This window comes from Giraffa tippelskirchi, chromosome 8 (assembly GCF_054371585.1).
Source record: "Giraffa tippelskirchi isolate mGirTip1 chromosome 8, T2T-mGirTip1v1.2.pri, whole genome shotgun sequence".
Lineage (NCBI taxonomy): Eukaryota > Metazoa > Chordata > Mammalia > Artiodactyla > Giraffidae > Giraffa > Giraffa tippelskirchi.
This window is the reverse complement of record NC_137282.1, coordinates 117,686,469-117,700,229: the sequence shown is the minus strand read 5'-3', so window position 1 is coordinate 117,700,229 and position 13,761 is coordinate 117,686,469. Positions and strand designations below refer to the sequence as shown.

The 13,761-nt window shown below is 44.4% G+C and overlaps 1 protein-coding gene across 1 annotated transcript in view; it reads left to right on the top strand.

Annotated features, from left to right (window-relative positions):
• The window catches only part of LOC145518045 (ADAMTS-like protein 3), a 31,441-nt gene extending 17,906 nt beyond the window's left edge, over positions 1-13,535 (top strand). Inside the window, exons 2-5 of the mRNA XM_081521485.1 lie at positions 1,485-1,669; positions 4,806-4,992; positions 5,991-6,561; positions 13,514-13,535. Of these exons, the coding sequence (XP_081377611.1) occupies positions 1,485-1,669; positions 4,806-4,841 (221 nt within the window). The 3' untranslated portion in view covers positions 4,842-4,992; positions 5,991-6,561; positions 13,514-13,535. The remainder of the gene's footprint in view (positions 1-1,484; positions 1,670-4,805; positions 4,993-5,990; positions 6,562-13,513) is intronic.
• The last annotated feature ends 226 nt before the right edge of the window (positions 13,536-13,761 follow it).

Below are 13,761 nucleotides of genomic sequence, written 5' to 3'. Positions count from 1 at the left end.
GAAATGTATATACCTTGCTCTGGATCATGGTTAAATAAGTACATACAATTGTGAAAACTCATAGAACCACATGTTTGACATATGAGCATTTTATCATATATGAATTATACCTCAATAAAAAGAGGTGTATTTTGTTAAAGAAATGCATGTATGTCTTGCCTTGAACTGTCTTGCCTTTATGAAATATGACCTAGAGTTAGATATGGCATCAGACACACTGGGTTCCAGTCCAGCTGCAGGACCTTGGAAAAGTCACATAGCTTCTTTCCATTTCTACCTCTGCAGGTAAAAATAATCTAAATCACAAGATGGCTATGAGAATTAAATGGAAAATTGATGTTAAAGTGTTTAACTCAGTACCTATCACCTGGAAACTTCTCAATAAACTTAGCTATTTCTAAAAAATATTTTAAATAAACTGTAGGGCAGCTAAAAATGTGTACTGTTCTGCTTTGCAAATGATATGCAACTTAGGACAAAATTCCAACATCAAAAGGAAGCACTGGCAAACAGTTAAGTTAAAGGCATAGGTGTACTCAGTGGAGCAGCCTGTGGACACAGCTGGTAGCTATTACTTACTTGTGATTATTACAAGAAAATCTGGTCCTTTCTGTGATCATACACAAATCTGTCATTGTCATGTCCTACTTCATCTTTTTATCCGGTGTCAAAAGGGAAAGGAAAGGCTGCTTGGAACAAGGACTAAACGGAAAACAAGCCATGATTATTGGAGGTGGTCAGCTTCAGCTTTTTTAAAGGAAACTCACATTTTCACCTTTCCAGAGGGCTCTATGGCAAATTATTTATTCAGCTTCAGGACTCATCTGAAGTTTCGATTAAGAATTACTGGAGAAGTAAGAATGGGATTGAAATGTATCTTGAACCTGTCTGCTTAATCCCTGCTCCCCGCTAAATCATCTTTCATCTCTCTCAGTCTGATCCACTTGTGAGAAAGAGAATCCATTAGGGCATCCCCTGGAGAGACCCTCCTCTCTTGTCCTCTTGGCTCTGCTTGGAGAGTTTTAAGAAGCCGGCCCACTGCCCAGAGTTTCTCCTCCTTCTCTGGGACTTTTCTGGCAGATCTAGCTGGCCTGAGACAACCCCTTTCCCAGGCTGTATGTCTTGCCTTGACCTGTCAAGGGGCCTTTGTGAAATGTGAGGTAGTATTTTGAAAGAGTTAGATTTGGCATCGGACACACTGGGTTCCAGTCCAGCTGCAGGACCAAGGGCTCCATCCTGGCTGTAATAACCACCACCACCAACCCAACTCCCCCGCCCAGTTATGACAACGAGCTAGTCAAGGAAAAATGAGATTTAAAGGACCCTTTTACCCCGTCTGATGGCAGATTCTCTGTGAGCTGCTCAGAGAGCCCAATGGACAGCTGACCAGAGAGCAGCTCATGGTTGTCTCTGGCCGGGTCTTCTCCAGCCCATCATCCCTTTTCCTCCGGCGGCCATCTGTGACATTCCTTTTCTTTCTGCAGAGACTTTCTGGGAGCTTGTCAACTGGACTCATTGTTCTGCCATGTGCGGCCACTTGGGAGCCCAAGTTCAGAGGCGCCAGTGCCTGATGGCCAATGGGCAGGAAGTGAGCGAGGCCTTCTGTGACCAGCTCCGGAAGCCACAGGCTGTGTCCCAGCCCTGTAACATCGGGGACTGCCCCCCCGAGGTGTGTGCAGTCACTCTTCTCTCCTTGCTACCAGGGTTTGACTTGTTTTAAAATGCATAGTAATTTGGACTGAATAACTCAACCACTAAGATTTGTTTCATGTGGACTATACTAGGTGCTCAGCTAAGTAGTTTCTGTGGATCACTTCACAGTCACCTATCAAGTCAATATTGTTCATTTTCTTTTTTAAAAAATTTATTTTATTTCATTGTTTGTTTGTTTTTTTTTGGTTATGCTACACCACGTAACCAACCAGGGATTGAACCCAAGTCCCCTGCACCGGAAGCTCAGAGTCTTAACCACTGGACCTCCAGGGATGTCTCCAGTGTTGTTCATTCTCTATTATCCAGTTGGAAAAACTCCCCTAGGCCACACAGGTACGAGGGCCAGAATTCAAATCGGGTTAGCCTGATTTCAGAGCTTCTGGTCTTCATTGCCACTCTCACCTGCTCCCTGCACTCACAATGTACCTTAAGAGCACAGGGAAGCTGACTTCATGGGTTCACCTCAGATATGGCAGTAGGCCAGCATCACAAGAGGCACTCGTGAAAAGCACCATTACTTAGACTCTATCCCCACAGGTGGTGGTGTTATTCGGTCGCCTGTCGTGTCTGACTCTTTGTGATCCCATAGACTGCAGCACGCCAGGCCTCCCTGCCCCTTACCATCTCTCGGAGTTTGCCCAAGTTCATGTTCATTGCATTGGTGATGCCGTCTAGCCACCTCATCCTCTAATGCCCTCTTCTCCTTCTGCCCTACATCTTTCCCAGCATAAGGGGCTTTTCCAGTGAGTCATCTGTTCTCATCAGGTGACCAAAATGCTGGAGCTTCAGCATTAGTCCCTCCAGTGAATATTCAGGTTGATTTCCCTTAAGATTGACTGGTTTGATATCCTTGCTGTCCAAAGGACTTTCAGGAGTCTTCTCAAGCACCACAGTTCAAAGGCATCACTTCTTTACTGTTCTGCCTTCTTTGTGGTCCCGCTTTCACAACTGTACATGCCCACTGGGAAGACCATAGTCTTGACTGTACGGACCTTTGTTGGCACAGTAATAATGTCACTGCTTTTCAACACACTGTCTAGGTTTCTCATCGCTTTCCTGGCAAGAAGCAATCGTCTTCTGATTTCATGGCTACAGTCACCATCCACAGTGATTTTGGAGCCCAAGAAGAGGAAATCTGTCACTACTCCCACCTTTTCCCCTTCTATTTGCCATGCAGCCATGCAGCCGGATGCCATGATCTTAGTTTTTTTTTACTATGTAATCTTAAGCTGGCTCTTTCACTCTGCTCCTTCACCCTCATCAAGAGGCTCTTTAGTTCCTCTTCACTTTCTGCCATTAGAGTGGCATCATCTGCATCCCCAAGGGTGAAGCCATTAATAATCTTTTGATATCATAGATGACACAAATCAATAGTTTTGAAAGCATCCAAAATCAAACTCATAATCTCTACCAAATCTGATCTGCCCCTAGTTAGTGTTCCAGATCACAATGACCACATCCTAAGCTACCCACCCCCTTTTCCTCTCACTTCCATCCATTCCTGTCAGTTTCCCACTGTTCCCAATGTCTTTGTCATTCCTCATAAGGGCCACATCAGGAGCCTCCTGAGTTTTGTCTCCTTTCTAGAGTGCCTTGTCCACTCTATAAGCAGAAACATCTTTATTTGTTTTTTATTGGAGGATAGCTGCTTTACGATGTGTTTCTACTGTACAGCAAAGTGAATCAGTCACATGTATACATACATCCCCTCTTTTTGGATTTCCTTCCCGTTTAGGTCACCACAGAACGCTGAGTAGAGTTCCCTGTGTGATACAGTAGACTTTCGTTAGTTACCTGTTTTATACATAGTAGTGTATATATGTCAATCCCAGTCTTCCAGTCCATCTTCCCAGATGGCGCTAGTGGTAAAGAATCTGCCTGCCAATGCAGGAGCTGCAGGAGACAGGTTCGATCCCTGGATTGGGGAGATCCTCTGGCTGGGGGAGGAGATAGCAACCCACTGCAGTGTTCTTGCTTGGAAAATCCTATGGACAGAGGAGCTTGGTGCACTGGAGCCCATGGGGTTGCAAGAATCAGACAAGTCTGAACGACCAAACAACGACAACAACAAGGAGCACACAGGTGCTGCCTCCTTTTTTCTTCCCTTTGGTCTCCATGAGTTGAAATTCACCTTTCCAAAATTTCCACCTAATTTTGCCCTAGCTTTGCTCTCTGAGGCCACACAGCCGATGGCTCTTACATCCCTGAGGACGACTTTATCCCACCCCGATGCTATTGTCTCTACGTGGTGATTCTGTCGCTTCTGAGTGAACGGAAATCTGAGCGTATGGCCGGGAGTTATTGTGCTGCTGCCCACTCCCAGAGGCATGTGTCGGCCCTGAAACAGTCATACTGCTCGGATGGGCTTTCTCTTTGGAAGACAGTCCCCATAGGGACTGTCCTCCTAAGCTCCTGTAGTTTTTGTTCTTAAGTGGCTCACAGGCACGTGGTCAGAGTGCTCTGTGTCTTGTGGTGAAGGATTCTGCAGTCGGCAAGTGACATGTAAGCACACAAGAGCCAATGGGACGGCTCAGGCATTGCCACCGAGCGTGTGCATCCCCAGAGACAGACCTCTGAGGAGAAGACCCTGTTCCAGTCACCCCTGTGGTCAAGGGCTCGTTGAAGAAGGGAACCAAGTAATGCTGACAAATCTAGTGTTTTAAAATCATCCAGTCCCTGTGGTCAGACCCACACATCCAAAAAGGGGCTTCTGCTGGCAGTCCGGTGTTAGGACTTTGCCTTCCAATGTAAGGGATGTGGGTTCCATCCCTGGTCAGGGAACTAAGATCCCACATGCCATGAGGCCAAAACATAAAAGAAGCCATATTGTAACAAAAGCCCACCCGTCAGGGCCCCTCCCCAGAGGGGAGAGGAGAGCACCACCTTCTGCAGGACTTTCAGAAAACTCATCTGCACAGGGAGTGGACCACACCCCACTCCAGCTGGTTCAGGGGCCTTACTATCCTATCCTAGACCTCCCGGTCATAATTAACACAGGCTGCAGAGATCAGAAGTTCCCCTCAGCCCTTCTGAAAATGTTCAGTGTTGTCTGTGGGAGAATGATAGACTCTTTCTGCATTTCTGCCCTGCAGTTCAGCAGTTGCTGCTCTGGAGAATCACTGTGCTAATTGTTAGCTCATTAACTTCAAGTCCTACATGACTACACACTTCTCTAACTGGAGAGGATGCAAAACCCAGGGAGATACATCTTTCTGGGGAAATGAAGTTTATTAAAACTATGAAGACACAGGGAGTTGGCAAAAACTACCCTAATGCTGGGTAAGATTGGGGGTGGGAGGAGAAGGGGACGACAGAGGATGAGATGGTTGGATGGCATCACCAACTCGATGGACATGGGTTTGGGTAGACTCTGGGAGTTGGTGATGGACAGAGAGGCCTGGCGTGCTGCAATTCATGGGGTCGCAAAGAGTCGGACACGACTGAGCGACTGAACTGAACTGAACTGATCCCCTCCACCAGCACCATGGAAGGGGGCAGTGTGGGGGAAGGGGGACACGCCCTGGGGTAGAGTCCAGGCTGTGGTTTCACCCAGTGGCGGAGGAGGGGCAGCGGGGTCAGGCTGCCCCAGACCATCCTCCGAGCTGCCCAGGGCTCCTGAAGGCCGTGGAGGTGCTGGACTGACTGGGTCCCGGGGGCTCGGCAGGGCTGCTTTTGTCTTGGTCGACTGTCCGTGGTCAGTCATCCATGGGTTGTTCTGGGCCTCCTTGGCTTGTGCAGGTATCGCTGGGCAGTCCACAGCAGCAATATTTTCTTATAAACCTCCAGATTCTCCCAGCCACGCCCCTCTTTTTCTTGCTGAGGCCAGAGGGAGTGGCTGGGGAGTGAGACTGCCCAGCTTGGGAGGAGCTTCCGGGGGTGTCGGCCACACTCAGCGGGTCGTGGGTTCCCTCACGGGTACCGTGGGTGCCGCTCTCGCCGCGGGTGTCCCGGGCGCCACCCGTGCCCAAGATATCGGTAATGCCCCAGGTGTCAGGCGTGGGGCGGGTGTTGGGGGGGCCCATGGGTGGAGGGCATAGCCCCGTGGTCACAGCAGGAAGATGGGGGAGGTGGGGGAGCGGTAGGGTCAGGGATCTCACCCCACTCGTGGGTGGGCTCCATCACGAATAGCCAGTGTGGTATGATGGTGGGCTCAGGGCTTGGAGGCTGAGGTTTATCCATGGTGAAGTCCATTATGACAGGGGCGGGCTTCACACGGATGGTGCGGGGCCTCACCCTGGGTCTGTCCAAGCCCATGCTTTCTGATCTGTGGCTTTCAGCGCACCTAGAGCCCAGAAGCTTCTGCCCGGTCACCTCCCAGTCCTCGTCACAGAGTGGCTCCTCCTCATCCATCGTCACCCATGGATGCTGCCAAAGATGGGGTATAGTAGCTATGATCCTCGGGTCGAGGGTCAGCATGCTTGCTATTAATATTCTCACTTCATGTGAAAGGTACTCGGGCACGTGATAGTCCCCTCTGAGCACACTCCGCTTCATCTGCCAATAATCTCGTCCTCGGAAGGATTCGGACCCAGTCACCATGACGTACAGGACGACGCCAAGGCTCCACACATCCACGGTCAGGCCTATGTGTTGCAGCCCCAGGAAGAGCTCAGGGGCTGCGAAGGAAGGGGTGCCACAGTCTATAAATAACTTCCGTGGAATCTGGTAGTATTTGGTGCTCAGACCGAAGTCTGCAATCTTAACATTCTGATGAGCATCAAGGAGCAAGTTACTCGGTTTCAGGTCCCGGTGCAGGATGCCCCGATCATGGCAGTGGTTCAGGCGCGAAAGGAGCTGCCGGAAGAGGCGTCGGGCTTCCTTCTCCGTCATGCGGCCCTGCTGATCCAGGTAGGTTTGCGTGTCTCCCCCACTCATGTATTCCATAACCATGATGGGAGACTCTTCGGTACCAATGACATCGAGGAGTCTAACAACATGCTCATTGTCTAGAGGCTCCAAACTTCTCCTCTCACACCAATGCTTGGAAGCCGGACATATTCCTTGTCCTGTTGTTTATTACCTTAAGGACCACCTCGGTCTCGGCCACAACATGCCGGGCCAACTTAACTGTCGCAAAGCGACCTACTGCAATAGTGTGGACAATTTCATAATTCCCTATTCGAGTTCCTTTAGTTGAATAAATGGCCATTAGGTCCTGCATGGTGGTAAACCCTAACTACTCTACCAGCTAACTACTCTACCAGCTAACTATTCTACCAGCTAACTACTCTATGCAAACTATACTAACAAACACTATGGCAACTAAAGAAACTAACGCTATCTATGCCAACTAAACTAACAAACGCCAACTATGACAACTATACTAGCAACGAAACTATGCCAACTGTACTAACTATGCTAACTATGCCAGCTATATACTATCAGGGCTAACTATGCTAATAGTTATAATACCTATACCTATAGTATAATACCTATACTAACTTTGCTAATAAACTATTAACTATACCAAATATGCTAACTGTACCAATGATACTAATGATACTAATACTAGCAGCACTAACTAAAAAAAAAAAGGAAAAATAAAATCAACAGAATGGCAAAAACATAGAAAAACAACGCGCTAATTGTGGGTCCAGCCGTCAGGTCACCAGTGTCAGCTTCCTGGGCTCTAAGGACCAAAAACCTGGGACCAGCTGGGCTCTTATATAAGGTTTTTAGTGAGTTCATCACAATTGTGCCCTGTGAGGACAGAGCAGGAAACGGACAAATCATGGCTGAGGATAAATCCTAATGGTTTTCTCCCTTTTCAGGTTCAAAGCCCCTTTACACTTAGGAAAAAGGGTCCTAAAGAGATTTTTCTTTATATATGCTATTAGAGACTGGTATTCACTTTCTCAGAAATTAAAAGCTGTAGAATTCTTCAGCAGCCTTTCCATGTCTAGTTTGAAAATCAGTAATGATGTTAAGGACCTCATAACATCTACACTTGAAATATTCAATTCCTTTTCCTTAAACTCTGGTCTCAAAATAAAGTGACCATTTAAATGAACTTGACTATACTATCAGAAACTGTCCTGTTGCATAAGACACTCATAAGGTATATAATTAATGTCTGCAAAGCTGAGAGATTTTCTGAGAGGATCATGAATAGATTTCTCATCGGGAGCCTCAGAGGCCAGATGACATGGGTCAGTGTATTAGAAGCACTGAAAGGAAAGAAGCTGTCAACCAAGAATCCTATGGGTAGCAAAACTGTCCTTCGAAAACAAAGGAGAAATTAAGACATGCCCAGTTTATAAGAGTTGCGAGAGTTCTGCCTCAGCACAGAGTTCTTCAGGTTGGAGTGCAGGATTTTTGACAGTAACTCAAAGCCTTATGAAGAGATAAAGATCTCTGGTAAAAATAGATAGATGGGTGACTAGAAAAGCTAGTGCTACACTGCTATAATTAAAACAGATAACCAGCAAGGTCCTACTATGTAGCACAGGGAACTCTGCTCAATATTCTGTGTCAGCCTGGATGGGAGGGGAGTTTGGGGAAGAATGGATACATGTATATGTATGGTTGAGTCCCTTTGCTGTCCACCTGAAATTATCACAACATTGTTAATCAGCTATACTCCAGTATAAAATCAGAAGTTTAAAAAAATGAAAAGCTAGTACTATTGTAACTTTGGTTTGTAGCTCCACTTTTTGTTTTCAATTTGATTTGAGACTACTGTGTAATAAACATACACACACAAAAATCATCATCTGTTTCTAATACTTTTTTTTTTACTTTGGGATAAAAATTCTGATTGGTCTCTAAAAATGAGTGTATGTGCCTGACTTCAAGGATAGCACTTGGAAATTGCAGTGTCTTTGTCCTCCAATATGAAGGTAAACCAGGGTCAGGTCCCTTTGAATGCAGCAGCTCAGTAACAGAAGCGGAAAGATAGTCTGATGTGAGGCGATAGCAATGAGAACAGACTTCAAGAAAAGGAACTGAGGATCATTATTAATAGGTCCACAAAAGTTTCAGAACCCCTTTTCCAAATACAGCCTTGAATAACATTATAGTAAAAAAAAAAAAAAAAATACCTAGTAAAAAAATTGTAAGAAATGTGTAGAACCGTGTATTATTAGTAGTCTGTAGTATTAGTTACTCAGTCATGCCTGACTCTCTGCAATCCCATGGACTGTAGCCTGCCAGGGTCCTCTGTCCATGGGATTCTCCAGGCAGGAATACTGGAGTGGGTTGCCATGCCCTCTGCCAGGGGATCCTCCCAACCCAGGGATGGGACCCACTTCTCTTGCGTCTCTTAGGTCTCCTGCATTGACAAGCCGGTTCTTTACCACTGGTGCCACCTGGGAAGCCCCAATAGTCTGCAAGGTACCATGAAAGAAAAGCACACACTGGGTGCCTCGAACAGCAGACATTTATTTTTTCACAGTTCTAGAAGACTAGAAGTCCAAAATCAAGGTGTTCTTAGGGTTGGTTTCAGTTACTGGCTTGTATACAACCACCTTCTGACACTATTGTTCTTGTTGAGTCGTTAAGTCACGTCCGACTCTTTTGCAACCCCATGGACAGGACTGTAGCCTGGCAGGCTCCTCTGTCTCCGTCCTCACATAACCTCTGCTCTCAGTACACACAGAAAAGAGAGCGAGTTCTGAGTGTCGCTTCTGCTTCTCACAAGGCCGCTTCCTATCAGACTAAGGCCCCACCCTTTGGCCTCATTTAACCTCTAACCTCCTTAGGACCCTATCTCTAAATACGGTCACATTGGTGGTTAGGACTCCACTGTGTAAGTTTTGAGGGATACAGTTTGGTCCGTAACATTCTGCATTTTCCCCCAAATTTATGTCCTTCTCTTGTGCACAATACACTCACCCCATCTCGACATCCCCAGAATTCTTTTTTTTTAATTAATTTATTTTTTTAATTGAAGGATGATCGCTTTCCAGAATTTTGTTATTTTCTGTCAAACCTCAACATGAATCAGCCATAGGTATACATATGTCCCCTCCATCTTAAACCTCTGTCCCATCTCCCTCTCCATCCCACCCCTCTAGTTTGATACAGAGCCCCTGTCTGAGTTCCCCGAGCCATACAGTAAATTCCTATTGACTGACTATTTTACAGATGGTACTGTAAGTTTCCATGTTCCTCTCCCTATACATCTCACCCTCTCCTCCCCTTTCCCCATGTCCATAAGTCTGTTCTCTATGTTTGTTTCTCCATTGCTGCACTGAAAATAAATTCTTCGATACCATTTTTCTAGATTCCATATATGTGCTTAAGAACACGATATTTATCTTTCTCTTTCTGGCTCACTTCACTCTGTATAATAGGCTCTAGATTCATCCACCTCATTAGGATGGATGCAAGTGTGTTCCTTTTATGGCTGAGTAATATTCCATTGTGTATATGTACCACAGCTTCTTTATCCATTCTACTGTTGATGGACATCTAGGTTGCTTCCGTGTTCTAGCTGTTGTAAATAGCACTGCAGTTAACATTGGGGTACATGTGTCTTTTTCAGTTTTGGTTTCCTCAGGGTATATGCCTAGAAGTGAGATTGCTGGGTCATATGGTGGTTTGCTTCCTAGTTTTTTAAGGAATTTCCATACCATCTTCCATACTGGCTGTATCAATTTACATTCCCACCAACAGTGCAAGAGGGTTCCCTTTTCTCCACACCCTCTTCAGCGTTTGTTGTTTGCATACTTTTTGATAATGGCCATTCTGACCAGTGTGAGGTGATAATCTCATTGTAGTTTTGATTTGCATTTCTCTAATAATAATCAATACTGAGCATCTTTTCATGTGTTTGTTAGCCATCTGTATGTCTTCTCTAGAGAAATGTCTTGTGTGGGTCTTTTCCCCCACTTTTTGATTGGGTTGTTTGTTTTTCTGGTATTGAGTTGTATGAGCTGCTTGTATATTTTGGAAATTAATCCTTTGTCAGTTGTTTCATCTGCTATTATTTTTTCCCATTCTGAGGGTTGTCTTTTCACCTTGCTTATAGTTTCCTTTGCTGTGCAAAAGCTTTTACGTTTAATCAGATCCCACTTGTTTACTTTTGTTTTTATTTCCATTACTCTAGGAGGTGGGCCATAGAGGTTGTTGCTTTGATTTATGTCATCGAGCATTCTGCCTATGCTTTCCTCTAAGAGTTTTATAGTCTCTGACCTTACATTTAGGTCTTTAATCCATTTTGAGTTTATCTTTGCATATGGTGTTAGGAAATGTTCTAATTTTGTTCTTTTACATCAACATCCTTAGAATTCTTAAACCATTCAAACATCAATTCCAAGTCCAAAACCTCATTAAAATGTCACTTCGTCTGGTACAGATGAGAAGTGACACATAAAATTAATCCTCGCCGAACCAATGAAGAAAAATACAACATATTGCTGAAACACATAGCAGAAAATTTGGATAAGTAAAGGTACTCTGAGTGCTATAAAGGAGCCCATTCCCTTAAATGAACCAGAACACGTACTTCCAATTCAAATTGCCATGGAATTCTTTTCTTGGAACCTCATATGATTTTGACATTCATATGGGAGAGTGAGTGAGGACAAGAGATTTTTAGAAAAACAAATCGATAGGAGGATAGAAAGGCTTTCCTAATATGATGTCGGAGTGTCCTGCAAAACTGTTGTAAGTAAAACAGTGCAGCATCAGTGCAGAACACACTTAAGTCGTGCAGTATAATAAAAGGACAGAAACAGAACCCATTTAAAATGAGTTTAAAGTCCAAAAGCAGTTAGTCATAGAGGGAAGAAGAGTTTTTAAAAAATGAACACTATAAAACTACAGAAAGTTTTTTTTTAAGGATATTAAAGAATGTGTTCATTGCTCCGTCTTGTCTGTTTGTGACCCCATAGACTGTAGCCCGCTAGGCTCCTGTACCCATGGCATCCTCCAGCCATGAATACTGCAGTGGGTAGCCATTCTCTTCTCCAGGGAATCTTCCGACCTGAGGATCGAACCCAGGTCTTCTGCATTGCAGGTAGATTCTTTACCGTCTGAGCCACCAGGGAAGCCCAAGGACTGGTAAAGAAGACCTAAATAAATGAAAAGGCATTGTATATTTATGGATCAAAAAACTTAATATTATTCACGTGACAGTAAATTGATCTACAGATTCAACACAGTCCCCATCAAAACCCCAGCTTCTTCGCAGAAATTGGCAAGCTGATCCTAAATTCATATGGAAATATAAAGGACCCAGGATAGCCAAAGCAATCAAGAGAAGGAACAAAGTTAGAGGGCTCAGACATGTCAGTTTCAAAACTTACTACAAGACAATAATAATCAAGACAGTGCAGTACTAACATGGGCTTCCTTGGTGGCTCAGCAGTCAAGAACCCACGTGCTGATGCAGGAGACGCGGGTTTGATCCCTGGATCTACTCACTCCAGTATTCTTGCCTGGGAAATCTCACGGGCAGAGGAGTCCAGCAGGGTGTAGTCCACACTGTCCATGGGATCGCAAAGAGTCAGATGTGACTTAATGACTGAACAACAATAGGTTGCTAACATAAAATAGACACATAGACTGATGAAATTGAACTGAAAGTCTAGAGACAAACCCATATATCTATGTCAGCTGATTTTCTACAAGAGTGACAATACCAATTCAATGAGGGAAGAACAATTTCTTCCTCACTGGTGAAGGACAGCTGAATATGCAAATGCAAAAGAATGAACTTGGACTCCTCACATATAAGGTATACAAAGCATTAACTCAAAATTTACCAGAGACCTAAATTTAAGAGCTAGAGCAATAAAGCCCTTGGAGGAAACTCTGTAGCCATACATCTTCATGCTTTGGATTAGGAGATGGTTTCTCAGATATGATACGAAAAACAAGCTACAACAACAACAAAAATAGATAAATGGGACTACATGAAAATTTAAAGCTTTGTTGCTACAAGGGATATGATCAAGAAAGTGAACAGCCCACAGAATGGGAGAAAATATTTAAAAATCATATACATGAAAGGGAACTTGTTTCTAGGCCTGTTTGTAAGCCCAACAAAGTTAGCCTAGGTACCCAACAAACACAATTGGCTATAGAGTACTGCACTGTAGTAGGTTTATGATACTTTTCACAGAAATAACACATAAAAAGCAAACCCAAAATAAAACATTCTTTATCTTACATTACAAGACCTTGAAAAAGTACAGTAGTACAGTTACAATAGCTGACATACAGGGGCACATTTGCATCTTTGAAAGTTCTCAACTTGAAGGTTCATATGTAGGGGACTTACTGTAAACTGTATACATTGAACAGTGACTTTTAGGCTATGTGAATTGTATCTCAATAATGTTGTTGGAAAATTAAAAAAAAAACACAATTGTATAAGAGAGAAAGTGGTCAACTAATTTAAGAGGAATAAATAAAATGTGAGCCCAGACTCACCCCATACAACAGAATAAATTCTGCCTTGATTAAAGTGCTTCAGTGTAGTCATTAAACTGGAATAGAACTACCAGGATGGGAAAGACCTTTTCAAGCATAAAACAAATGACAAGAAAAATTTGATATGGGTTATTAGTACAGAAAAATTTAAGAGCCGGATGTTAATTTTTTTTCCTGTGATTCAGCTTACCCCTACACACAAGCCTCCATTTTTGCTCTAAGCAGGAAAACCCAAACTTGGCTGTAGCTTATGCTTTTAAGCATAGTGGTTTCTGAACCTTAACCTGGTCAATTAGGGATTGGCCCTGTGCTTTTCACTCCTTCTCCCCAGGGGTGGTCTCAGTTTCTGAGGAGGAAAAGAGGATGAAAGGAAACTTAGGTAGCTGTTTGGCTCTGAAGGAGGACAATCTGATCCTTACAGCTGGGCTTCCCTCCTCCCGACCTTCTCTGAATATTCGCTGGAAGGACCGATGCTGAAGCTGAAGCTCCCATACATCAGACACTAATATGGAAAGAGCCGACTCATTGGAAAACACACTGATACTGGAAAAGATTGAGGGCAGGAGAAGAGGGCAACAGAGGATGAGATGGTGGGATGGCATCACCAACTCAATGGACAAGAGTTTGAGCAAACTCCGGGAGATGGTGAAGTACAGGGAAGTCTGGCCT